Raw genomic sequence first — 26,225 nt, 5'->3', positions numbered from 1 at the left:
TAAAGTGGACGTCCCTCCAGACTGACTTCTTTTCTGTCCTCCAGACTCCAAGGCCATCGTGGATGGGAACCTGAAGCTCATCTTGGGTCTGATCTGGACCCTGATCCTGCACTACTCCATCTCCATGCCCATGTGGGAGGACGAGGGCGATGAGGACGCCAAGAAGCTGACCCCCAAGCAGCGGCTGCTGGGCTGGATCCAGAACAAGGTGCCCCAGCTGCCCATCACCAACTTCCACCGAGACTGGAGGGATGGAAAAGCACTGGGAGCACTGGTGGACAACTGTGCCCCTGGTAGGACATCTAAATCATCATGATAAACTGACTGGGTTAATGATGAGGACTGACACTGGCTTAAAAGATGTTGGGTTTGATTTAAAGCATTAAAACCACAAACTTTAATGCATTTATCAGGATGCAAAGTAGCACATGACTGTGAGCTGGAATGATTTGTGGTTTTCTACAGTTTTTACTTAAAAGCAGAAAAGTGTCGCAGGGCAGTGTGTGGAGCTAGCGCTGTAAGGATGCGTCTTCATCTGCCTTTTGGGAGTGGAGCTCATCTGTGGGGGTTAATGGGTGGTGGGGGATTCAGGGCTGTTCCCTCTTCTAGATCAGCTTAGACCCCCCCCATTAAATGTGGCGCCTATTCCCTCCCCGCCACACTCCCTGCCAGTGGCTGGTGTCTGCCTGCTGGTTTATTAAGGGTTCTCAGTATCTGGGGCTGGGTAATTTGGTGTGTGCTGGCTCACTCCCAGTGACTGCTTGCCCAGGCCTCCTGGCTCTGTCGGGCCTCTGCTTGGGGAGTGAAATGTCCCAGGGTCTCGGGCCTCTGGGTCCAGGGCTGGATTTGCTCCGGCGTAGACGGCTGCTGGCGGGGCCAGTGGGCTCATCGCTGCAGCTCCTTGGGGCTTCTGCACTGTGCTCAGAACTCCTCAGTGTCTGTCTTGGCTAGGGGGGCCGGTCTCTGGCTCCTCACACTCACTATTGCATATTTTTATGGAGAAACCTTGTATACACTGAGTGCACTCACACTCAAACCCACAGGTGTTTAGATTCAGGTGTTAACAGATACACAGATGTTCTATATTGAGCTGCAGTTACCACTAAATACATCTTGCATTCATAAGTACCGTGCACTTTCAGTAACGTTGCTGTCGTTATATATGTTTCTGCAGGTCTAGATGCAGTCTTCTAGTATCTTGTATTCTCTTCATTCTTCTTTCTCTCTATATTATTTTCTCTTTCTCTCCCTTTTTCCTTTTTGCCCCACTTCTTTCTTTCTTGCTTCTTTTTTTTTCCTTTTTGTTTCTGTCTCCTTGTCGGTAACAATTTAAGTAATCCGAAAGCAATTTCTAATAAAGTTTCTTTTATAAATATCAAGCAGAGCTTTAAGCGTGCTCTCTTTCAGACTCTAACCTTGAAAACTGGATCAGAGTTTATCTGTTCTTTCTTTCTAGATGAAACGACTAAAGGAGCTACATCCACTAACATTTACTTTTCCTTCCCATAGAAAGTACTCCTGGATCAGAGCTTCTTTGTTCTCTTTGTGTCTCTGCTCTGTTCTCTCAAACCTCCAGTCGGTCGTGGCAGATGGCCGCTCACACTGAGCCTGGTTCTGCTGGAGGTTTCTTCCTGTTAAAAGGGAGTTTTTCCTCTCCACTGTCGCTACATGCATGCTCAGTATGAGGGATTGCTGCAAAGTCAACACCAGTGACTGTCCACTGTCTCTACATGCTCATCCAGGAGGAGTGAATGCTGCAAGTCACTGACTGGATGCAATCTGCTGGGTTTCCTTAGATAGAAAAACTTTTTATCCAATTTGAATAAATAACTGAATCTGACTGAACTGTTCAATAGTTACGATTAATTGGAATGTATGAACCTGACTTTTGTAAAGTGCCTTGAGATGACGTGTTGTGAATTGGAGCTATATAAATAAACTGAATTGAATTGAATTGTGCTTCTTCTTGGCACTCAGACAACAGTTCTGAGCTGCTCTGCCGGACAGGAAACGGTAAAAAAGAAAATGTTGCATTCATTTGACAAAATCTGAAAATGTTCAGGGGTGTAAATAGGGACTATTGTGCAGGGACTGTTCATGTGGAAGCTGGACAAACTTGACCTCGTTTCATAACGTTCCCTCTTTACTGGAACAGAATATGGTCCTCACAGTAACACACAAACACACAGTAGCCTTCACCAGCAGAACTGATCTTCATCTGACTGATCTGACCTGTGTGATTAGATGTGGATCTTCAAAACCAAAACTGTTTTCTTCTGTCTGTGTGCTGGCTTCAGGTCTGTGTCCAGACTGGGAAACCTGGGATCCCAGTCAGCCGGTGGAGAATGCCCGGGAGGCCATGCAGCATGCCGACGATTGGCTGGGAGTCCCGCAGGTAACGATTAGCTCCTCCTGCTAATATGTGACTAATATTATTTTCCTGAAATAAAACAGCAGAATTAATGTCCTGCAGCAGCTGTCAATCAAGATGTTTGAGCATTGTGGGAATATTTACAGGACCAATACAGGTATATTTCCTGGAATTAAATCCAGTCATTCCTACATTTTAGACCCATGGTTTTAAACCCAGTTTGTTTCTAAACAATATTTCCGTTAGTGATGAACACAGACCATTAAAATCTTCAGCATCCTTAGCTGATCTTCAGCAGTGTGTGGCTGCTGCAGCTCAGGATGCTCTGCAGCTGGTCTCTCTGGTTGGAAGGATTTTCCTCAGTGACTCCATCCATCCATTGATTTTGAACCTGACATGTTCTCCGTGTGTTTTGTCCAGGTGATTGCTCCAGAGGAGATTGTTGACCCAAATGTGGATGAGCACTCTGTCATGACCTACCTGTCCCAGTTCCCCAAAGCCAAGCTGAAGCCCGGAGCACCACTGCGGGCGAAGACGCTGCATCCAAAGAGGGCTAAAGCTTATGGTCCAGGTGAGGAAAACTAACCAGAACCAAAGTAAATTCCACAACCTGACCCACTGTCACACAGTGACATGGAGATAAAAAGCTGTATGTCATCAGCATTTAGATGGTAGGAGATGTTGTCGTCCTCTAGAAGCTGAGCCAGATGTTAAATGAACATGGCCCGATGCAGTCTCAGTGCTGTGGTCTAAAGCCTGACAGCGAAACCCCGCAGAGATCATTTTTATTATAAAGTGGTCAACTTGACCATAAGCTGCTTTTTCTTTGGTCTTGGATATGGATCAGTGAGGACTTCTAATTGATTTCTATAAAACATGTTGGATCTCTGAGGTCTTCAGGTTCTGTGGAAAATGTTCCAATTGAAGGGAAATATTTACCATCTGAGCTGTCCACTGATCACCACCTGGTGGTGAGTTGGATCCGCTGGAGGAGGAGAAAGCCGGACAGACTTGGCAGGCCCAAGCGCATAGTGAGGGTCTGCTGGGAACGTCTGGCGGAGCCCTTGGCCAGGGATGGATTCAACTCCCACCTCCGGGAGAGCTTTGACCAGATTCCGGGGGATGTTGGAGACATAGAGTCCGAGTGGACCGTGTTCTCAGTATCTATTGTCGATGCTGCTGCCCTTAGCTGTGGCCGTAAGGTCTGCGGTGCCTGTCGTGGCGGCAATCCCAGAACCCGGTGGTGGACACCGGCAGTAAGGGACGCTGTCAAGCTGCAAGAGGAGTCCTATTGGCTGTGGTTGGCTTGCGGGACTCCTGAGGCGGCTGACGGGTACCGTGAGGCCAAGTGTGCTGCAGCCGGGTTGTTGCAGAGGCAAAAACTCGGGCCTGGGAGGAGTTCGGTGAGGCCATGGAGAAGGACTACCGGTTGGCCTCGAAGCGATTCTGGCAAACCGTTCGGCGCCTCAGGAGGGGGAAGCAGTGCTTCGCCAACACTGTTTATAGTGGGGGTGGGAGGCTGCTGACCTCGACTGAGGACATTATCGGGCGGTGGAAGGAATACTTCGAGGATCTCCGCAATCCTGCCATCACGCATTCCCTGGTGGAAACAGAGGCTGGGGACTCAGGGTTGGACTCTTTCATCAACCAGGCTGAAGTCACCGAGGTGGTTAAAAAGCTCCGCGGTGGCAGGGCTTTGGGGGTGGATGAGATCCGCCCTGAGTACCTCAAGTCTCTGGATGTTTTGGGGCTGTCATGGTTGACACGCCTCTTCAACATTGCGTGGCGGTCGGGGACAGTGCCTCTGGACTGGCAGACTGGGGTGGTGGTCCCCCTTCATAAGAAGGGTGACCGGAGGGTGTGTTCCAACTACAGGGGGATCACACTTCTCAGCCTCCCTGGTAAGGCCTACACCAGGGTATTGGAGAGGAGAGTCCGGCCAATAGTCGAACCCCGGCTTCAGGAGGAGCAGTGTGGTTTTCGTCCCGGCCGTGGAACACTGGACCAGCTCTATACCCTCTACAGGGTACTCGAGGGTTCATGGGAGTTTGCCCAACCGGTCCACATGTGTTTTGTGGACCTGGAGAAAGCATTCGACTGTGTCCCTCATGATGCCCTGTGGGGGGTGCTCCAGGAGTTTGGAATCGGGGGCCTTTTATTAGGGGCCATCCGGTCTCTGTACAAGCGGAGCAGGAGTTTGGTCCGCATTGCTGGCACTAAGTCGGACCTGTTCCCGGTGCATGTTGTACTCTGGCAGGGCTGCCCTTTGTCACCGGTCCTGTTCATATATTTTATGGACAGGATTTCTAGACACAGCCAAGGGCCAGAGGGGGTCTGGTTTGGGGACCAGTGGATTTTGTCTCTTCTTTTTGCAGATGATGTGGTCCTGCTGGCCCCATCTAGCCAAGACCTACAGCATGCGCTGTGGCGGTTCGCAGCCGAGTGTGAAGCGGCTGGGATGAGGATCAGCTCCTCCAAGTCCGAGGCCATGGTACTCGACCGGAAAAGGGTGGCTTGTCCTCTTCAGGTTGGAGGGGAGTTCCTGCCTCAAGTGGAGGAGTTCAAGTATCTTGGGGTCTTGTTCACGAGTGAGGGAAAAATGGAGCGGGAGATCGACTGACGGATCGGTGCGGCTGCCGCAGTAATGGGGGCGCTGTGCCGGTCCGTTGTGGTGAAGAGAGAGCTGAGCCGAAAAGCGAAGCTCTCGATTTACTGGTTGGTCTACGTTCCTACCCTCACCTATGGCCATGAACTTTGGGTCATGACTGAAAGAACGAGATCTCGGATACAAGTGGCTGAAATGAGCTTCCTTCGTAGGGTGGCGGGGCACTCCCTTAGAGATAGGGTGAGGAGCTCGGCCATCCTGGAGGGGCCCGGAGTAGAGCCGCTGCTCCTCCACATCGAGAGGAGCCAGTTGAGGTGGCTCGGGCATCTATACCGGATGCCTCGTGGTCGCCTTCCTCGGGAGGTGTTCCAGGCACGTCCCACCGGAAGGAGGCCCAGGGGACGGCCCAGGACACGCTGGAGGGACTATGTCTCTCGGCTGGCTTGGGAACGCCTTGGGCTCCCCCCGGAGGAGCTGGAGGAGGTGTCTGGGGAGAGGGACGTCTGGGTGTCTCTGCTGAGTCTGCTGCCCCTGCGACCCGGTCCCAGATAAGTGGAGGACGACGAGTACGAGTATTTACCATCTATATTATTTTAGGAGCAGCACAGATAAAAAAAAACAAGAGGCATAAATGGGAGCGAGGCCAGGAATCCAAAGAAATTCCCTTGTTTGTGTTTATCTCAGTGAGCTTCCAGCATCAAGCCATGTTTAACCTGGACTCATACATGGAGATCCACTCAGCTTTAAATACAGCACAAATAATCAGGAAAATATCTGTCTTTCTGTCTTTCATCGCAGTCGTTAAAAATGAATAATAGGTTTCTGTATCTTAATTACCAGATGATGCATGTTGTAGTTTCAGTAACGGCTCTGATTTATCTGATGGGAATGTTTGTGTGTGCAGATGTTGAAGCTTCCCATGTGCTTTCTAGTCCTGAAGAAGATTGGGGACGTCTTATATGAAGTGTTAATTTAAAAACGATCCAACATAGCTTCAGGGTGCTGGGCAGTATTTTCCTGGTTATTATTTCCAGTTATCATGAATTCTGATTTGCATGTTAATAATTGAGCTTGATAGATGGAGTCTCCCTGCAGTAGATGCCACACCTCATGCAGATGTTGGGGCCCCTCATGCTGAAGGTCACAGAGAGTTATGGAAGTATTTGTGTCTGTGGGGAACATCCAGTTCTTCTCAGGGACCACAGCTTGAAGTGTCATCATCAAACTAAACAGGAACCTGCTGATTGTCCATGTTCTTCTAAAAGATCAGTATCATGTCAGGTTTCGTGTTGACTGTAGGGGATGTCACATGTTGTAGTACAGTTGTAATGACTGCTGTTATCAGCAACTGTGTAAAATCAGAGGTTTGGAACAACTGAGTTCATCTAATGATCCAATCTCAACATGTGACCCTTTGGCAAAATGAACTTCCTTCCCTCATGATTGAGGAGATTGTCATTAAGGGTCCGGCTGTTTTCAGTGTGTTGGACCTTAAGATGTTACTTTAATTCCTGTTGAGTTTCTCTTCATATTCATTTTGACACAAGCTAACCCAAGGATCCATCATGTCCATCTTCTCACTACTGGGAACTAGCTAAGGGTTTTCAGACCAAGGAGTCCATGTCTCTGGGGATACTGAGTGGTGTAACATGCATACTATTCTTGTCTCATACATGTTGTGTGGTTTTCTGTCAGGTGTTGAAGCTCGAGGTAACATGGTTCTGAAACCAGCAGAGTTTCTGGTGGAGACAGTGGAGGCTGGAATGGGGGAGGTCCTGGTCTATGTGGAGGATCCAGAGGGACACACCGAGGAGGTTTGTAGAACCCCACAATCAGAAAGAAGTTAAAGTTACCCGTCTCTAGAATTCATATTTATTTATCTCTGGTTCTGTCAGGCCCGAGTGATTCCCAACAATGACAAGAACCGAACCTATTCTGTGGTTTACCTGCCCAAAGTGGAGGGTCTTCATAAGGTGAAGGAAACTTTATAGTGCAGCTAAAAGACAGGATGCTATCTGGTTTATGCTTTTAATGAAACAATGCACACGTTCCCAGATGGGATTTTATGGTAAAGGTCTTGGTGGCATCTGGTTTTTAGCTGTTTATGTTGCTTTTAAATTCAAAGGCTTGAGTAAAAAAAAGTAGTTGCTAAAGATTTTTGCTCCTGAAAACCAGTCAGAGAATATAACGTTTCATAATCTTAAACTAATACACAACAAAGTTCAACTACATCCTGAAAGAAGACTTTAGCTCCTGGATAAAAGTTCCTCAAATTCACAAACTAACGTTGATCAAACTAGAACAACCATTTCCACTAAGTGTTTCTAAGGTTTTCCAACCCGCCACTTTCCAGGTGTAGCTACAGTATTTTCTAGAGATGTTTTGCTGCTGCAGATGGACAGGCCTAAAGGCCTCCTGATCTCCTCCTCCTAGGTCAAGGTGCTGTTTGCTGGGCAGGACATAGACAGAAGCCCCTTCATGGTAAACGTTTCCAAGGCCATGGGGGACCCCACCAGGGTTCAGGCCCGTGGGCCAGGACTGCAGCCAATGGGAAACGTGGCCAATAAACCCACATACTTTGACATTTATACTGCAGGTAACTTCTTCAAGCAGATATTTTGAGATGAATGTGGAGAACATAAAGATGTTTCCTGTCTCATTTTCTCTGGTGCTGTTTCAGAAACAACCACATTCTTTCTTCCTCTTGTTCTTTCTCTGTCCACCAGGGGCGGGTGCTGGGGATGTAGGCGTCATCATTGTGGACTCAAACAGCCGGAGGGACACAGTGGAGATTGTTTTGGAGAACAGAGGTGACAGTATATTCCGGTGCACCTATGTGCCTGTCCTGGAAGGCCCTCATACTATCTATGTGACTTTTGCTGGGCAGCAGATTCCCAGAAGTCCTTTCACTGTCAGCATCTCTGAAGGTGGGTTTCACACATTTTTCTTAGAAACATGACTTTATCTTCTTAATGTATTTTATTTCTGTTTTGATGAGCTCCAGTATAGATATTTTTGATCAGGAATTTTGGCTTTGAAACTTTGTTCTGCCAGTTGGGGTGTTTGGTCTGTAATAGTTTAGTAAATTGAACATGACCCTAGAGATGTTGCTTCACTTGGACCTTGATTTAAAGCTTGAATTTGCTCTCCCCTTCTTGGATGTTGACCTCCTCTGAAATACATGACATGACTTGGAGAATAGCTACATTGGCTGACTTAGGTAGCACAAAACCAAGGGCTTGACATTAATAAGCCTGACTTTATTTCTTTACAGAAACTTGATTTAGGGTTTTAGATCTCTTATTCTTGAGTTCCATCCATCGTTTTCCAGTTGTCCGTAGTCGTCCGAAGTTGCAGGTGCAGGAGGGAAACTTTTTGTTTCTCAGTGAAACTTTCCGGTCATTCTGGAGAATCTCATCGCATTGCCTGATCAGAAGAAGAAAAATATGGCTCTTCCAGTATGTTCTGAGCATTATACAGGGTCTTCTCCAAGCAGAACATACCTGGAAAACCTCAAAAGGGAAGCATCCAGGAGGCCTCCTAATCAGACGAATTACCTCAGCTGAGTCATTTAGATGTGGAGGAGCACCAGTTCTACAATTTTCCACTGCATGATGGAGCTCCTTACCTGAGTTCTAAGGAAGAGTCCGCAGAGAAAACACATTTCAGCTGCTTCTATTCACGATCTGGTCCCTTTGGTCCTGATCCAAATCTCATGACCATGGGTGAGGGTTGGAACACAGATGGAGCAGTGTATCAGAACTTTTCTTTTTGGTGTAACTCTTTTTTTCACCACCACAGACTAGAACAAGGCTCTACTTCATCTAGCCATCCCCAGTTCCATCCCCAGCATCATCCCCAGCTCCATGCCCACCATTATCCCCAGCTCCATGCCCAGCTCCATCCCCAGTTCCATCCCCAGCTCCATCCTCAGCTCCATCCCCAGCTCCATCCCCAGCTCCATCCCCAGCTTCATCCCCAGTTCCATCCCCAGTTCCATCCCCAGCTCCATCCTCAGCTCCATCCCCAGCTCCATCCCCAGCTTCATCCCCAGTTCCATCCCCAGTTCCATCCCCAGCTCCATCCCCAGCTCCATCCCCAGCTCCATGCCCAGCTCCATCCCCAGTTCCATGCCCAGCTCCATCCCCAGTTCCATCCTCAGCTCCATCCCCAGCTCCATCCCCAGCTCCATCCCCAGCTCCATCCCCAGCTCCATCCCCAGTTCCATCCCCAGTTCCATCCCCAGCTCCATCCTCAGCTCCATCCCCAGCTCCATCCCCAGCTTCATCCCCAGTTCCATCCCCAGTTCCATCCCCAGCTCCATCCTCAGCTCCATCCCCAGCTCCATGCCCAGCTCCATCCCCAGTTCCATCCCCAGCTCCATCCCCAGTTCCATCCTCAGCTCCATCCCCAGCTCCATCCCCAGCTCCATCCCCAGCTCCATCCCCAGCTCCATCCCCAGCTTCATCCCCAGTTCCATCCCCAGTTCCATCCCCAGCTCCATCCTCAGCTCCATCCCCAGCTCCATCCCCAGCTCCATCCCCCGCTCCTTGCTCAGCTCCATGCTTCCATCTTTGGTTTCAATACTTTTTTTTATCTTAGTCAAAATGAGATTTGACCTGTTGTACCTCTTGACCTGGATCTTGCTGTCTGCCTTAAAGGTTTACCTCATAGTTTAAAGGTTAGAGTTTGACTCTTCGTGACTTGCATGGATGTATTTAGGTGTTTTTCCTGGACTTTCTTTCTTGGCCTTGTTGAGATTTTGTTTTGGGTCTGCCATTGATCCAAGGATTTAGTGACTAATTCAGGTTGAAATTAACAGGAAGTAGGACTAAGATTATCTGAATGCTAACACAACTAGCACCAACAAGAACCCCCGGGGGTCTAACACATGGGTCATATAGTGGTTCAAACACATATATACCACATCAAATACCACGTGTGCCTGCCTGTTTGGTAGTGCTGCCCTCTAAAGTTTTGGTGGCTTATGTCCTTATTCTGACTGTTGTTCCCTCGTTCAGTTTCACAGAGCGCGCCTCCTCCTGACTCTCTGGTCCAGATTGTACCACAGTCCATACGTTCCCCACCCTCAGAAAAGACCAGGAGAGCCCCCCCACCAACACCACCAAAACCCAGGCGACCAAGTTAGTACAGGCCCGGGATGATGGGGGTATGAATGGATTCTGCCTGCGCTCGTCTGGTCCTTTCAGTCTGAGCTCAGAACCTCTCCACCTCGGCCCAGTGGAACGGTTCCTCACAGCTTTCACAGCATGTGCCGGCACTGCTTGGTCCCGAGCTCTACCTTTTTTTTCTACAGAAACAGAGTGATTGTGGTTGTGTGGAGTCCCCTATGGGTGAATGGCTTGTTTATCTTTTAACATAATTCATTTCTTTTCTAATTCTGCAGGAAATGGGTCAGAAATTATTTCGATTCTGGACATAATCTCAAAGCGTCCATACAAAGATCATTTGATTAGTTAAACCTGCGTCATTGTTCAGATCAGGGGTGTCCAAAGCTTTTGACACGTGGGCCAAAGTCAAAAGTACTGGCAGGCAAAAAATAATAAAGTTAGAAATGGTTTTGCCTTATTAAAAGAAAGGCATACAGTTTGGGCTCAACTATAAAAATCTGAATAAAGATTTAGTCAATTCTCAGCAATAAGAACATGATTTGAGTCAGTTGTTTTTAGCCAAGTTAGGGTTGGGGTTATTAAAACCTCTGGATGTGGTACCTAATATTTTATTTGGACGGTCATAATGACCTAATTAAAAATGTCTCGTTCTTGTCACGATGTGGTTTTGGATCGGACCAAAGTGCAGACAAGAGCTCGGCAGGATCATCTTTGTAATTCAAAGATTTATTTAACAAGGTCAAAAACGTAGCAAAGTCACTGCAGGTTTCCCAAGGCAAGACATGGCAAAAAACAAAGCATAATCATGGATGAGAACGAGGTGTGACAAACACAAGGAACATGGAACAAACAATGACACAAAACCAACTAATATACTGAGGGATAACAAAGGGCAGGTAATCAGAGAAAACAGGGAACAGGTGAAACAATTACAAAGGCTGAGGATGGGCAAAGTAACTAATAAACAGAAACACAGACCAAGTAAACCTATAGACAAAGATAAATAATCAAATGGGGAATAAGAAAACTAGAATAATCATGACTAAAGTAAACAGAGAAACTAGAGGAAACATAGGAACAACAATAACAACCTGAGAACAAACATAGAACCCATAAAGAAAACCTGAATATAAAAGTAAAGAAACCTAACCACACTGACTGAATTAACTGGAAAGGAAACAGAAAATAAACTAGTAAACAAGAAGAGTGCAAAGGAACAAATAAAACACAATTAACCACAAATATACTAAAGAGAAATAAAACTAGAGAATTCAGGGAAGATCAAGAACTATAATAATTACAATAATAATAATAATAAACCATACAAAGTAATAAGAAAAACAACCATAAAATAACTTAAGAAGTAAACACTAGGAGGCAGAAGAGGGAGAAAAGAAAAACATGATACAAAAACCAAAATAGAAAAATCTAAGCAAAAGGTAAACAAACACAAAGCCACAAACAGAGTCCAGAAATGTCGCTCCGTGACAGTTCTGCATCAGCCACCTGTGCAAACAGATGGGGGGGCCACACAAAATTCCTCCAGGGGCTGCAAATGGCCACAGGGCAATACTTTGGACACCTCTGGTTCAGATCAGTGGTTTGCTTAGTTTTTTAGACCATAGAACTCTATTGTTGTTATGAAATGCAGCATTATGCAGGCAAAATACAGTATGCAACCAAATCTGTATATTAGCTATTTGCTAATATAGAATCAGGTTAATGGTTAAATGGTACACTGGACCTGGTTATGTGGAACTAGCATGATCCAGAGGAGCTTAGATTGGGATTCGTCTCAACATCTGGAGACGACAGCAGTTTTACTGTTTCTCAGGGTATCAGACATCTGAAAGATCTAGATCCTACCTTAAGCTGCTCTGAGCAGGAACGTGGGACATCATCCTGAACTAAAGGTAAACCTTAGCTCAGCCACACAGTTTAAATTAGTTCAATAAAAAACATGACAAATGGTTCTGTTTATTGGATCATCTCTGTCATTTCAACACCTTCTAATTGAAAGCAGAAGAAAACCACATTTCTTTGGAGAATCTTCATACACCATGATCATCTTCATCAAGCGGCTGATTTTTCTCCTGACCTTTGCATCGCTAGTCCTTCCTTCTGCAGCTAACTCTCATTGTCAAGCTTTATGACCTAAATGCATCATGCTGGGATCTGTGATTTTTAACATTTTGGATCAGATGAAATGTTTCCAGAACCTGGAGATCCAAACCTTTTGGTCTCAATGTTGTTCTTTCTGTTTCAGCTTCATTAAACTGCTGCTTCTTTCAGCAGCTGACTAACTGAAGCTCCTGCAGCTCAAAATGGCTTAGATGAAATGTTATATTGAATGCAAACAGTTAACTGGATGGAAAGTGTGCTTATTGTTGTTGGCCCAGTCTAACCAGTACCCTAACCTGTTTCCCTGTGGTTCTGACAGCCTGTAACCCAAACTCCTGCAGAGCATCAGGCCGAGGTCTGCAGCAGAAGGGCCTGAGAGTGAAGGAAGTGGCCGATTTCAAAGTGTACACTAAAGGAGCCGGCAGCGGAGAGCTGAAAGTCACAGTGAAGGGGCCGAGTAAGACACCATGAGCTGAAAACAAAATCACATCCGTTTAAAATGAGAGCAAATGACACTTAATAATGTTAGAGTTATTATTAATAATTAAAAGCTGGTTGTTTGTTTAGTTTTGCCATATTTTAATTATGAACATTCTGCACACAGATGTTTGTGGTGGTTTAACAGAGAGATAAAAACATTTAATTGTTGATCAGTTTCTGGGTGAATAAACTAATTAACTGGTCTGCTGCAGCTAGAAATACTTTTAATTAAGATATTTTAGGTTTTTGTTGTATTAAATTATGAATATAAGGAAAACTATAATTAATTAAACTTCATTTAGATTTAATCACCATGAATCAATTAGCAGAACTGTCTGTAAATTATCTTTCTTGTACTGATGCAGCTTTATATGAGTGAGTCACACTGATTGAGTTATATTTAATTTTTCCTCAGAGGGCCTAGAAGAACCAGTGAAGGTGCTTGAGATGGAAAATGACATTTATGAATGCAATTATTACCCCATCACGACAGGAAAGTACATCATAACCATTACATGGGGAGGACACAGCATCCCCCGCAGGTGGGAATTATAAACTTTATATTGTTCTCATAACTTGTGACCGCTGCTGCTTTCTTTTTCAACATATTCACCATCTAATAACAGACCTCCTGATAAAAGCAGAACTGTTAAGGTCCCAGTATGGCACCTTGAGGTCCTCCATAGAGTGGCATCTAATGGTCCACTGATTTATACCTGACATTGCTTCATATGTTTGTGTGTTTTCAGCCCATTTGAGGTACATGTCAGTGAGGAGGCAGGACCTCAGAAGGTCAGGGCCTTGGGTCCAGGTCTGGAGACTGGTATGGTGGGGAAGAGCGCAGACTTTGTGGTGGAGGCCATCGGCACAGAAGTGGGAACTCTTGGTACGTTATTGTCAAATTCAGTCCAGTTCCAGTTAAACATAAGGAAGCTTATTCATACCAACATCTGTCTGGCTAAAAACACCAAAAGATTTCATGCTCATTACAAACCACCACAACCTGCCTACTGTGCATGCTCCAAACCCTCTGTGGTCTATTTCTCTAACACCTACTGTATTCTTCATTTACTCTGAAGACCTCCTCAGGACCCTGCAACTCCATCAATGTTCTGGCTATGTTTTATGTCTTCATCCTGTGTGAGAGAATACTGACAATCACAATAATTATCTGATCTAAGCTGAAAGAAATTATTTCTGTCAGGAGCACACCATTTACTGAAGTATCTGTCAAGATTCATTCAGCTAGAAAAATTAAAAATTGTCTAATTCTGGTCACAAATAATTTAACAAATAATTGAAGAGTTCATTATTTCATTAAAATGAATTAACTTTGTATTCCTAACAGAACTATACAGCATAGTGTCATCAGCATAGAGTGGTAACTGAAATCTATGAGGCCACCTTGCTTAAAACAACCCTCACTTCCTCTTGTCATGATTTGTGCGCAGGTTTCTCCATCGAGGGCCCCTCTCAGGCTAAAATCGAGTGTGATGATAAAGGCGATGGATCCTGTGATGTCCGATACTGGCCCACTGAACCAGGCGACTATGCTGTCCACATCATATGTGATGATGAGGACATCAAGGACAGTCCCTTCATGGCTCACATCCTCCCTGCAGCCATTGATGTGTTTCCTGAGAAGGTCTGAGCAAAACCTGACTGGGTTCCATGGTTTCTCAGGATTTTGACTGTAAAACATGTGGTGTAGCTAAGCTTTCTTTCTGCTCTTCAGGTGAAATGTTATGGCCCTGGTCTGGAGCCTCTGGGTTGCATCGTCAACAAACCAGCTGACTTTACCATCGACAGCAGTGTAGCTGGAAGAGGAGAGCTGAGGCTCTACGCTCAGGTGAGAACTGAAGGGTTCTTTAAGTTTCACTGAACATGATACCCTTTCTTTCCTCGCTGTAGTGGAGAGTAAGTCAATCTGTGGGTATCTCACCAGGATGCAGACGGTTTCCCTATTGACATCCAGATTACAGATAATGGAGACTGCACCTACTTCTGTGTCTACATTCCCACCAAACCCATCAAGCACACAGTCATCATCACCTGGGGTGAAGTCAATGTTCCCAACAGCCCCTTCAGGGTACAAAATCAATAAATAACCAATTTTGTTTGTTGTTTGGAACTTGGAGCATTTCTGAAGCTCCAGTTTGCCTCAAGTCAAACAGGAATGTCTCCCCTTTGGTCTGTGTTAAATGTTTTAAAGTTTCTAGTCCAAATGATTGTCGGCATGTTGATGATTAGGTGATAATTGGAGAGGGCAGCCATCCAGAGAACGTGAAGGTTTACGGTCCAGGTGTGGAGAAGACTGGCCTGAAGGCCAATGAGCCAACATACTTCACTGTAGACTGCAGTGAGGCTGGACAAGGTGAGACGTCATCCAAAATCCCACCCAGGTCTGGTCCTTTCTCCAGCTTTCACCTCCTGACTTCAACATGTGCAGGACATTATGTTGTCTGACTGCATTATCTGGAAATGTTATCAAGGGAAAGCAGATTTTCCAGGAAATTTCTTCTCCCCTGATTGATCCAAGATGTGTGAAGGAAAACATTTAGATGTTTCAAATCTTTGCCAATTAAAGTGTCTGATTTCAGAGAATCTTATTTTTAAGTGTAATCTGCATTTTCTTCTTCCATCTTATTTTTGCATCATGCACATTTTCTATAGACAAAACATATTTAACAATATGAAATTCAGTTTTACCCGAGAGTAGAACCACTGATCTTAGACACGATGGTTTGATGACCTGAACCCACAAACAATCTCTCTTTACCTGTCAGGCGACGTCAGCATCGGGATCAAGTGTGCTCCTGGTGTGGTCGGACCAGCGGAGGCGGACATTGACTTTGACATCATCAAGAATGACAATGACACGTTCACAGTGAAGTACATGCCTCCGGGTTCGGGTCAATACACCATCATGGTGTTGTTTGCTGATCAGGTGAGGGCACCGACACATAAATCACCACTGAATACGTGTTGTGTTGAAGGTTAAACCAATCGAACCTTTCAAATGAATGTTGAAAACAGGAAATCCCCATCAGCCCTTTCAGAATAAAGGTGGATCCTTCCCACGATGCAGCTAAAGTCAGAGCTGAAGGACCTGGACTCAACAGGACTGGTGAGTCTGTTTCATATGGACCACACAGAACACTGGAGGTAAAGCAGAGCTAAAACATCAAATATGAGGGTTTAAAGGAGACATTAGCCCAGATAACTGCACAGTGAAAAACTGTCAAAGAAATGGAAAGCAGCAGGCGGGAAGACCTAGATCTCCCAGTCAGTGATACTCCATGTTTTCTGACCTGGGCAGGTGTTGAGGTTGGAAAGCCCACCCACTTCACCATTTACACGAAGGGAGCCGGTAAAGCCAAACCAGAGGTTCATTTTATTGGAGTGGCTAAAGCTGAAGCTGTCCGAGACTTTGAGATCATCGACAACCATGACTACTCGTACACGGTCCGCTACACCGTGGTGCAGCAGGTATCTCCTCGCTGCGTGCTCCGGGTTGAGTTTAGTCTGACTGATAAACTTGAGATAACTGCAGTCTGTGTGTCTCTCAGGGGAACATGTCCATCACTGTGTGCCATGGAGGAGACCCCATCCCTAAAAGTCCATTCAGCATCACCGTGGCCCCCCCTCTCGACCTCAGCAAGGTTAAAGTTCAGGGACTCAACAACAGTAAGTATGACAACAATCTGCTACAAACAGGAAGATGAAGGAGGTGGATGTGCTGCATCTTCCAGTTTGTCCCAGAGATGATTTCCTGCAAAAACCTTTAATACCCATCTGGTAAATTCCTGAAAATACTGCATGAAGTAGTTCAACCTACTGCTCTTTGGAGAACTGATCTTCCTGATGTGTTTGTGTGCAAACCAAAGAGGTGGATGTAGGAAAGGATCAGGACTTCTCCATCACTACTCGAAGAGCCGGAGGTCAGGGTAAATTGGATGTGATGATCACCTCTCCATCACGTCATCCAGTCCCCATCAAGCTGGAGTCTGGCACAGCCAATGAGGTTCACACGGTGAAGTACATCCCACCCGAGGAAGGATTGTACAGAATGGACATCAGCTATGATGGGAACCCCATCCCAGGAAGTCCATTCACGGTGGAGGGCATCATGCCCCCTGATCCTTCAAAGGTGAAAACATGTTTTAACCCCCTAAAACACGAAGAACTTTCAAATTAACACAACCAAAGACAATGTTTTTCTCCAGGCTGGACAGAGGTTCAGCATGAAATGTGAAATGATGAGGAAACAAAATACTGAAGGTTTCATTTACAAGAAGATATTGTAACCAACGAAGAAGAGTTTGTCATTAAATGAGAAAAATGTAATCCAAATAATCCAAAGTGAATCCAAATAACCAGTTGATGGTTTTGAACTGGGAAAAAAGTGAGTCACTTCCTCTTAACAGAGGAGTTCCAATATCCAGATGTCAGGATGGAGCAGAAGACGGCTAGATGGATTAGAGTTTCGTCTAAAGTAACTTATGGGTTCCTTGGGTCTGTCTAGGTGAAGAATTAGATAAGGGAAAAGGAAGGTTCTTGATTTATGAGTCTGTCAATGTTCTAACCCTTACCTATAATCCTGAGATATGCATCATGACTCTAAGAACAACATCCTGGATCTATCTGGTTCCTGGATCCTGGAACCGGATAGATCCTCAGAGTAGATCGGCTGCTTCTCCATATCAAAAGTAGTCAGCCTAGGTGGTCCTTTAGACCAGAAAGCCTCCTTTTCCAGACATTTCCCACTGGGAGGAGACCCCAGAGCAGAGCAAGAACTCTCTGGGGGGACTCGGCATCTTCTCAGGCCCAGGAAAACGTTGGGATCCACTACGAGGAACCGGAGAAGATCATGGGGGAGAATATTTTTGACAAAGAGAAAAGCTTTTGTGAACCAGGAAACTCCAGGTTAAGATGATTCTGTAAACCTTGACTGTTTAAAGCAAATGGTCCCGCTAAACCTCGTAGCCTCAGTGAACCTCATCTAGTCCACCCTTACTTCTGATATGTTCTTCTTGTCCCAGTTACTCTGAGCCCAGTTCTGCTTCTTAGCAGAGGTTTTTGAAGATAAAATAAATGTTTGTCCATTCTTTCTGATTCTGATCAAGCTTTAAATGTTACATTTGATCTGTTATTATTTACCAATCCTGAGACGTTGCCTTTCTGCACATTGACCTCCAGGTCCAAGCCTACGGTCCTGGTCTTCAGGGTGGTTTGGTGGGTAAACCTGCTCCATTTGCCATCAACACTAAGGGAGCTGGAACCGGTGGTCTTGGCCTGACAGTGGAAGGTCCATGTGAGGCCAAGATTGAATGCCAGGACAATGGTGATGGATCCTGTTCTGTGTCCTATCTGCCCACCGAGCCTGGAGAATACGCCATCAACATCCTGTTTGCAGACCAGCATGTCCCCGGGTCCCCCTTCAAGGCCGTGGTCCAGTCTGTGTTCGACCCCAGCAAGGTGATGGCCAGCGGCCCCGGCTTGGAGTGGGGAAAGGTCAATGAGACTGGATCCTTTATAGTGGACAGCTCCAAGGCCGGTGAAGCTGAACTCACCATCGAGATCATATCAGACAATGGATCCAAAGCAGAGGTTCATGTTCAGAACAACAGTGACGGGACATACTCCATCACCTACATCCCTCAGTGCCCAGGCATGTACACCATCACCATCAAATATGGAGGACACATGGTCCCAAAGTTCCCAGTCCATCTACAGGTGGATCCAGCTGTCGACACTAGTGGGGTGAAGGTGTATGGACCAGGAGTGGAACCAAGAGGTGAAGACCGAAACAAAAATCCAATCTGTTTATTAAGATAAATCTGTTAGAATAAAAACATTTAATTCCTGCCAAAATAAAAATAACTTCTCTAATCCTTGTAAACTTAACCCTTAAAATTCTGAACATTTATCCTCAGTTGACCCTAAAAACATCTAATAATCTCAACTGTTTCTCCGTGTATCTACAGTAGTCCCTGTTTTAGATGCAGCAGGACCACATGGACAAAGAAATTATCAAAATTTTTATTCTCTATTAAACGATTTCGATAATTATCATGAGAAGGTTTATGTTTCTGTACTATACAACCTGAAACAGGTAATAAAGCATTAAAAAATTTTCAGAAACCAAGAAATTAACTCCCTTCAAAATCACGCAGCTTTATGGATTAAAGATGAAACGTTTTTAACTAACAGTATATTGATGTATGAATGCCATCGCCAGGACTCCTTAAAAGTCTAAATATGTTTCACTTCAAGCAGAAAATAAAGCAAATCAAGTTCTCCACTGATTCTAGTCTGTTCTGTTCTCATTTAAATGATGCTGACTCAACATTAGGCCACATTTATTATCTGTTATTGAATTTAAAGCCTGACTTTATTAATTTTATTGATGTTTCTGTCTCTTAATAAATTATTCAAATGATTTTATTTTTCTAGATGTACTAAAGATAAACCTTTAATCACCAGAAAGCTCTTTTTCCATCCTCTCTGCTGCTCTGGGGTCAGTTTTTCCAATGATGTTCTGTATCCAGCGTGACCTGGCTTCAGCTCTGTGCTGAAGGCCAATAAACAAACCAAATTGAGTCCATAAACTCTCAGCGGCTCACCTCAGGTCCTTTGGGTTTTTATTTTCCCTCATCACAGTTTGTTGTTGTTTAGACTGATTTTATTCTTCTCATAAATGTGGACAAAAGTAATCTGAAAATAGAATAAATGATAAACAGTCAGTTGTCATCAGTAACCCTAAATATTTAAATAAAAATGCTTTTAGTAGGCTTGATTACAATCTCTCCTTGTAGAAGTTCTGTATGTGTCCCAGTATGTTTGAGGTCCGTTGCAGTGGTTCTGTAGGTGGCCCAGTATGTTTGAAGTCCGTTGCAGTGGTTCTGTATGTGTCCCAGTATGTTTGAGGTCCATTGCAGTGGTTATGTAATGCCCCAGTATGTTTAAGGTCCATTGCAGTGGTTCTGTAGATTTCCCAGTATGTTTGAGGTCCGTTGCAGTGGTTCTGTATGTGTCCCAGTATGTTTGAGGTCTGTTGCAGTGGTTTTGTAGATGTCCCAGTATGTTTGAGGTCCATGGCAGTGGTTCTGCATGTGTCTCAATATGTTTGAGGTCCGTTGCAGTGGTTCTGTAATATCCCAGCATGTTTAAGGTACATGGCAGTGGTTCTGTATGTGTCTCAGTATGTTTGAGGTCCGTTGCAGTGGTTCTGTATGTGTCCCACTATGTTTGAGGTCTGTTGCAGTGGTTCTGTAATATTCCAGTATGTTTGAGGTCCATTGCATTGGTTCTGTAGATATCCCAGTATATTTGAGGTCCGTTGCAGTGGCTCTGTAATGTCCCAGTATGTTTGAGGTCCGTTGCAGTGGTTCTGTATGTGTCCCACTATGTTTGAGGTCTGTTGCAGTGGTTCTGTAATATTCCAGTATGTTTGAGGTCCATTGCATTGGTTCTGTAGATATCCCAGTATATTTGAGGTCCGTTGCAGTGGCTCTGTAATGTCCCAGTATGTTTGAGGTCCGTTGCAGTGGTTCTGTATGTGTCCCACTATGTTTGAGGTCTGTTGCAGTGGTTCTGTAATATTCCAGTATGTTTGAGGTCCATTGCATTGGTTCTGTAGATATCCCAGTATATTTGAGGTCCGTTGCAGTGGTTCTGTATGTGTCCCAGCATGTTTGAGGTCCATGGCAGTGGTTCTGTATGTGTCTCAGTATGTTTGAGGACTCGTTGCATTGGTTCTGTATGTGTCCCAGTATGTTTGAGGTCCGTTACAGTGGTTATGTAATGCCCCAGTATGTTTGAGGTCCATTGCAGTGGTTCTGTAGATGTCCCAGTATGTTTGAGGTCATTTGCAGTGGTTCTGTATGTGTCCCAGCATGTTTGAGGTCCGTTGCAGTGGTTCTGTACGTGTCCCAGTATGTTTGAGGTCCATTGCGTTGGTTCTGTAGTTGTCCCAGTATGTTTGAGGTCTGTTGCAGTGGTTCTGTATGTGTCCCAGTATGTTTGAGGTCCATTGCATTGGTTTTGTAGTTGTCCCAGTATGTTTGAGGTCCATTGCAGTGGTTATGTAATGCCACAGTATGTTTGAGGTCCATTGCAGTGGTTCCGTAGGTTTCCCAGTATGTTTGAGGTCCGTTGCAGTGGTTCTGTATGTGTCCCAGTATGTTTGAGGTCTGTTGCAGTGGTTCTGTAATGTCCCAGTATGTTTGAGGTCCATTGCATTGGTTCTGTAGATGTCCCAGTATGTTTGAGGTCCGTTGCAGTGGTTCTGCATATGTCCCAGCATGTTTGAGGTCCATGGCAGTGGTCCTATATGTATCCCAGTATGTTTGAGGTCCATAGCAGTGGTTCTGTATGTGTCCCAGTATGTTTGAGGTCCATAGCAGTGGTTCTGTATGTGTCCCAGTATGTTTGAGGTCCATTGCAGTGGTTCTGTATGTGTCCCAGTATGTTTGAGGTCTGTTGCAGTGGTTCTGTAGATGTCCCACTATGTCCATTGGAGTGGTTCTGTATGTGTCCCAGTATGTTTGAGGTCTGTTGCAGTGGTTATGTAATGTCCCAGTACGTTTGAGGTCCGTTGCAGTGGTTCTGTAATGTCCCAGTATGTTTGAGGTCCGTTGCAGTGGTTCTGTACGTGTCCCAGCATGTTTGAGGTCCATTGCATTGGTTCTGTAGTTGTCCCAGTATGTTTGAGGTCTGTTGCAGTTGTTCTGTATGTGTCCCAGTATGTTTGAGGTCCATTGAGGTCCGTTGCAGTGGTTCTGTAGGTTTCCCAGTATGTTTGAGGTCCGTTGCAGTGGTTCTGTACGTGTCCCAGCATGTTTGAGGTCCATTGCATTGGTTCTGTAGTTGTCCCAGTATGTTTGAGGTCTGTTGCAGTGGTTCTGTAGGTTTCTCAGTATGTTTGAGGTCCGTTGCAGTGGTTCTGTAGGTGTCCCAGTATGTTTGAGGTCCATTGCAGTGGTTCTGTAGGTTTCCCAGTATGTTTGAGGTCCGTTGCAGTGGTTCTGTACGTGTCCCAGCATGTTTAAGGTCCATTGCATTGGTTCTGTAGTTGTCCCAGTATGTTTGAGGTCCATTGCAGTGGTTATGTAATGCCCCAGTATGTTTGAGGTATGTTTAAGGTCCATTGCAGTGGTTATGTAATGCCCCAGTATGTTTGAGGTCCATTGCAGTGGTTCTGTAGGTTTCCCAGTATGTTTGAGGTCCGTTGCATTGGTTCTGTAATTTTCCCAGTATGTTTGAGGTCTGTTGCAGTGGTTGTGTATGTGTCCCAGTATGTTTGAGGTCCATAGCAGTGGTTCTGTATGTGTCCCAGTATGTTTGAGGTCTGTTGCAGTGGTTCTGTAGATGTCCCAGTATATTTGAGGTCCGTTGCAGTGGTTCTGCATATGTCCCAGCATGTTTGAGGTCCATGGCAGTGGTCCTATATGTATCCCAGTATGTTTGAGGTCCATAGCAGTGGTTCTGTATGTGTCCCAGTATGTTTGAGGTCCATAGCAGTGGTTCTGTATGTGTCCCAGTATGTTTGAGGTCCATTGCAGTGGTTCTGTATGTGTCCCAGTATGTTTGAGGTCTGTTGCAGTGGTTCTGTAGATGTCCCACTATGTCCATTGGAGTGGTTCTGTATGTGTCCCAGTATGTTTGAGGTCTGTTGCAGTGGTTCTGTAATGTCCCAGTACGTTTGAGGTCCGTTGCAGTGGTTCTGTAATGTCCCAGTACGTTTGAGGTCCGTTGCAGTGGTTCTGTACGTGTCCCAGCATGTTTGAGGTCCATTGCAGTGGTTCTGTACGTGTCCCAGTATGTTTGAGGTCTGTTGCAGTGGTTCTGTAATGTCCCAGTACGTTTGAGGTCCGTTGCAGTGGTTCTGTACGTGTCCCAGCATGTTTGAGGTCCATTGCATTGGTTCTGTAATGTCCCAGTACGTTTGAGGTCCGTTGCAGTGGTTCTGTACGTGTCCCAGCATGTTTGAGGTCCATTGCATTGGTTCTGTATGTGTCCCAGTATGTTTGAGGTCCATTGCAGTGGTTATGTAATGCCCCAGTATGTTTGAGGTCCATTGCAGTGGTTCTGTAGGTTTCCCAGTATGTTTGAGGTCCGTTGCAGTGGTTCTGTACGTGTCCCAGCATGTTTGAGGTCCATTGCATTGGTTCTGTAGTTGTCCAAGTATGTTTGAGGTCTGTTGCAGTGGTTCTGTAGGTTTCCCAGTATGTTTGAGGTCCGTTGCAGTGGTTCTGTACGTGTCCCAGCATGTTTGAGGTCCATTGCATTGGTTCTGTAGTTGTCCCAGTATGTTTGAGGTCTGTTGCAGTGGTTCTGTAGGTTTCTCAGTATGTTTGAGGTCCGTTGCAGTGGTTCTGTAGGTTTCCCAGTATGTTTGAGGTCCGTTGCAGTGGTTCTGTACGTGTCCCAGCATGTTTGAGGTCCATTGCATTGGTTCTGTAGTTGTCCCAGTATGTTTGAGGTCTGTTGCAGTTGTTCTGTATATGTCCCAGTATGTTTGAGGTCCATTGCATTAGTTCTGTAGATGTCCCAGTATGTTTGACGTCCGTTGCAGTGGTTCTGCATATGTCCCAGCATGCTTGAGGTCCATGGCAGTGGTTCTGTATGTGTCCCAATATGTTTGAGGTCCATTGCATTGGTTCTGTAATTTTCCCAGTATGTTTGAGGTCTGTTGCAGTGGTTGTGTATGTGTCCCAGCATGTTTGAGGTCCACGGCAGTGGTTCTGTATGTATCCCAGTATGTTTGAGGTCCATAGCAGTGGTTCTGTATGTGTCCCAGTATGTTTGAGGTCCATAGCAGTGGTTCTGTATGTGTCCCAGTATGTTTGAGGTCTGTTGCAGTGGTTCTGTAGATGTCCCAGTATGTCCATTGCAGTGGTTCTGTATGTGTCCCAGTATGTTTGAGGTCCATTGCAGTGGTTCTGTATGTGTCCCAGTATATTGGAGGTCCATAACAGTGGTTCTGGATGTGTCCCTGTGTTGTTTAGTATCTCTGCTGGTCTTGTGGGTCTTGAAGATGGTTTTCTGGCGTTTTAAGTTTTCCACAACGTTTCTGCTGCTCGTGTCTCTGTCGCCTGGTTTGTGTCGTTAATGTGGTTCCTCTGTGACTGATTGAAGTTGTGAAGATGTTTAGAAGATGCTGCAGACCTCCTGAAGGTTCCTTGTCTTCCTACTGACTCTGTGTTTTGCCCCTGCAGGCATCCTCAGGGAGGTAACAACCCATTTCATGGTTGATACTCGAGCTCACCATACAAGTGGAGGCAGTCCAATTAAAGTCCATGTCTCCAACCCGTCTGGTACCAACACGGACGCCTACGTCTCGGATCAGGGAGACGGGACCTACAGAGTGGAGTACACGCCCTACGAAGATGGTGAGAGTCTTCTTCAGCTGGGCTGTGAGGGACTCGGTGGTCTCGGCTCTCTGGAGTCTCAAAGTGTTGATCAGCTTCACCCAGGCTGGAGAAGACCAACTGCTGTTTTATGGTGTTTTCCTTCCACAGCAACACTTCATAACTGTGAAGTTAAGAGTTGTGAGGCCCTCATAAAGCTCTTCCTCTGCAACCATAAAGAAGAGCACTGGGTGGGACATGTGGGCTTCACGCTTCCATCCTGGCGCTGTTGGGTTTTGCAGCTTTCATGATGTTCAAGCATCTGTTTAAAGAAGCACTGAGATGCTTCTATTAAAAGCATGTTTTTCACTGATAGTAACACACTGGGCCCAGTGCATTGTGGGACAGAAATACTGGGAGTGTATTTCCAGTTAGACAAAAACAGCTCAATTACTGAAGGGTTGCTGGTTCCAAAACCTGATGCATGTCTGCCTTTATAATAAAACCCTAAGCAAAGAACTTGGAACAGAGGGATCAAACTACTGTCTATTTTCTATCATCACAAACTGCATTTAAATCTCCTCCTGGTTAGTGTCAAACAGTTCTAGAGTCAGTCTGTTCCAGAGCTTTAAAAAGGCACGTTGACCTTCAGAACGCAGGGAGAAACAGCTTGAGGAACCCGCTGTTATAAATTGTTGAAAATGGTTTTAGATGTTGGTCAGCATAGGGAGCAGGTGTTAACACCTCAAGATGAAAGGTTCTGGTCTGAATCCAAATCCTGGTGCAGGCATGGTTATCTACGGTGGCCCAGAGGTGTCAGGTCAAATACAAGAGCCGCAACACAAATACAATGCCTTTGTTGCTTTTAATAGTGGTTATAGTATAGATTACCCTTTACTATAATCTGAAGAGACTGTGTTGTCACCTCTCATGGTTTTGGAGAAATAAAATTCTGAAAGTGGGACAAAAGCATATACTGGTTGAGCATTAGTAGATACTTTGACCCGTTATTTCTCCAAAAATGTACAGTAGAATTATAAAAAATTTTTTTTTTTTTTTACATAAAACATTTATGTGAAAGTTGTAAAAATGTCATTAATATAAATGTTCTGAAGGTTACTTTCCTGTTTTCCTCTTATTTTCTCAACCGTTGCCAGGATCGGGTCCTTTCTGCTCCATTACTGTAATGCACCTTGTATGTGCGACGCTAATCTTTAAGAGAGAGTTAGCGTCGGCTGGCGTGACCGTGTATTTCTGTCGGCTCACTTGACCGCAGTGCAGTAACATATCTATAGGTTAACGCCATGTGGCTTTTGTATTTGTGTTGCGGCTTTTGTATTTGACCTGACACCTCTAGGCCACCGTAGTTATCTCTGGGTTCTCACTTGCAGTCCAAAACCTTACAGTACATGCTGGGTTTGATGGATACCATTCTAAGGTCTAATCCAGTTTAATTCAGACTGCTAGGGATGAGTTTACATTCACATTACTTAGGATGGAGACTCCAATGAACCCAGTTGGGTCTGTTGTCAGGTTGCCTGATTAACGGGTCTGGAGCTCTAATTTAAACCCTTTCTGTGAAACCGGACTCTCATGTTGATCCTGATGTGAAATAATCTCCCATTTCAGCAGACACTGGTGTGACATTGACATGAACCATGATGTAACCTCTGCTGGAGGTCAGTCCTGTGTAAGGTGAATTTGTGATGTCAGGAAACATTTCTGGGTTTCGAGTCTCTCATATTGACAGGTAGGTGAGGTGGGTCGGGTTATGATCAATGAAGAGGCAGCCAATGGCAGCAGATTCTGTGCTCCAGACCATCCTTTCCTTTTTATCATCTTATTTCAGAAGTGGTGGCTGGATGGTGAGGAGCAAAATGTTGGAACACCGGTTGAGTCACAGCAGCTTTGTCCCTGATGCCTTCACTGACCATTTGATGCCTTCACTTCTTTAACAGGGATTTTCTGTTTGTTTCCAGGTTTGCACTTGATTGAAGTTCTATTAGATAATGTCTCAGTGCCAAAGAGTCCCTTCAGGGTGTCGGTTACAGAGGGCTGTGATCCCAGTCGAGTCCGGGCCTTTGGTCCTGGTCTAGAGGAAGGACTTGTGAACAAATCGAACAGCTTCACTGTTGAAACCAGGTAACCTCAGTCTTGGTTCT

General features: G+C 45.3%; 1 protein-coding gene across 11 annotated transcripts in view; it reads left to right on the top strand.

The window, feature by feature from the left end:
* The window catches only part of LOC124882873 (filamin-C-like), a 69,983-nt gene that overhangs the window by 18,218 nt on the left and 25,540 nt on the right, over positions 1 to 26,225 (top strand). For 7 of the 11 annotated variants that reach the window (XM_047389495.1, XM_047389493.1, XM_047389491.1 and 4 more), the window contains exons 2-24: positions 45 to 293; positions 2,298 to 2,395; positions 2,792 to 2,942; positions 6,672 to 6,790; positions 6,872 to 6,949; positions 7,410 to 7,572; positions 7,703 to 7,903; positions 9,998 to 10,120; positions 12,549 to 12,686; positions 13,125 to 13,251; positions 13,459 to 13,595; positions 14,161 to 14,354; positions 14,445 to 14,558; positions 14,655 to 14,798; positions 14,960 to 15,083; positions 15,496 to 15,656; positions 15,746 to 15,836; positions 16,029 to 16,198; positions 16,279 to 16,396; positions 16,597 to 16,859; positions 17,909 to 18,506; positions 23,932 to 24,105; positions 26,043 to 26,205. In XM_047389495.1, the coding sequence (XP_047245451.1) occupies positions 45 to 293; positions 2,298 to 2,395; positions 2,792 to 2,942; positions 6,672 to 6,790; positions 6,872 to 6,949; positions 7,410 to 7,572; positions 7,703 to 7,903; positions 9,998 to 10,120; positions 12,549 to 12,686; positions 13,125 to 13,251; positions 13,459 to 13,595; positions 14,161 to 14,354; positions 14,445 to 14,558; positions 14,655 to 14,798; positions 14,960 to 15,083; positions 15,496 to 15,656; positions 15,746 to 15,836; positions 16,029 to 16,198; positions 16,279 to 16,396; positions 16,597 to 16,859; positions 17,909 to 18,506; positions 23,932 to 24,105; positions 26,043 to 26,205 (3,898 nt within the window). The remainder of the gene's footprint in view (positions 1 to 44; positions 294 to 2,297; positions 2,396 to 2,791; positions 2,943 to 6,671; positions 6,791 to 6,871; positions 6,950 to 7,409; positions 7,573 to 7,702; positions 7,904 to 9,997; positions 10,121 to 12,548; positions 12,687 to 13,124; positions 13,252 to 13,458; positions 13,596 to 14,160; positions 14,355 to 14,444; positions 14,559 to 14,654; positions 14,799 to 14,959; positions 15,084 to 15,495; positions 15,657 to 15,745; positions 15,837 to 16,028; positions 16,199 to 16,278; positions 16,397 to 16,596; positions 16,860 to 17,908; positions 18,507 to 23,931; positions 24,106 to 26,042; positions 26,206 to 26,225) is intronic. The other 4 variants (XM_047389499.1, XM_047389501.1, XM_047389497.1 and 1 more) reach the window with 1 other exon arrangement.

The sequence above is a fragment of the Girardinichthys multiradiatus genome, chromosome 17 (genome assembly GCF_021462225.1).
Source record: "Girardinichthys multiradiatus isolate DD_20200921_A chromosome 17, DD_fGirMul_XY1, whole genome shotgun sequence".
NCBI classification, from domain to species: Eukaryota; Metazoa; Chordata; class Actinopteri; order Cyprinodontiformes; family Goodeidae; genus Girardinichthys; species Girardinichthys multiradiatus.
Note: the sequence above shows the minus strand (reverse complement) of the source record. Positions and strands in the feature narration are given on the sequence as shown.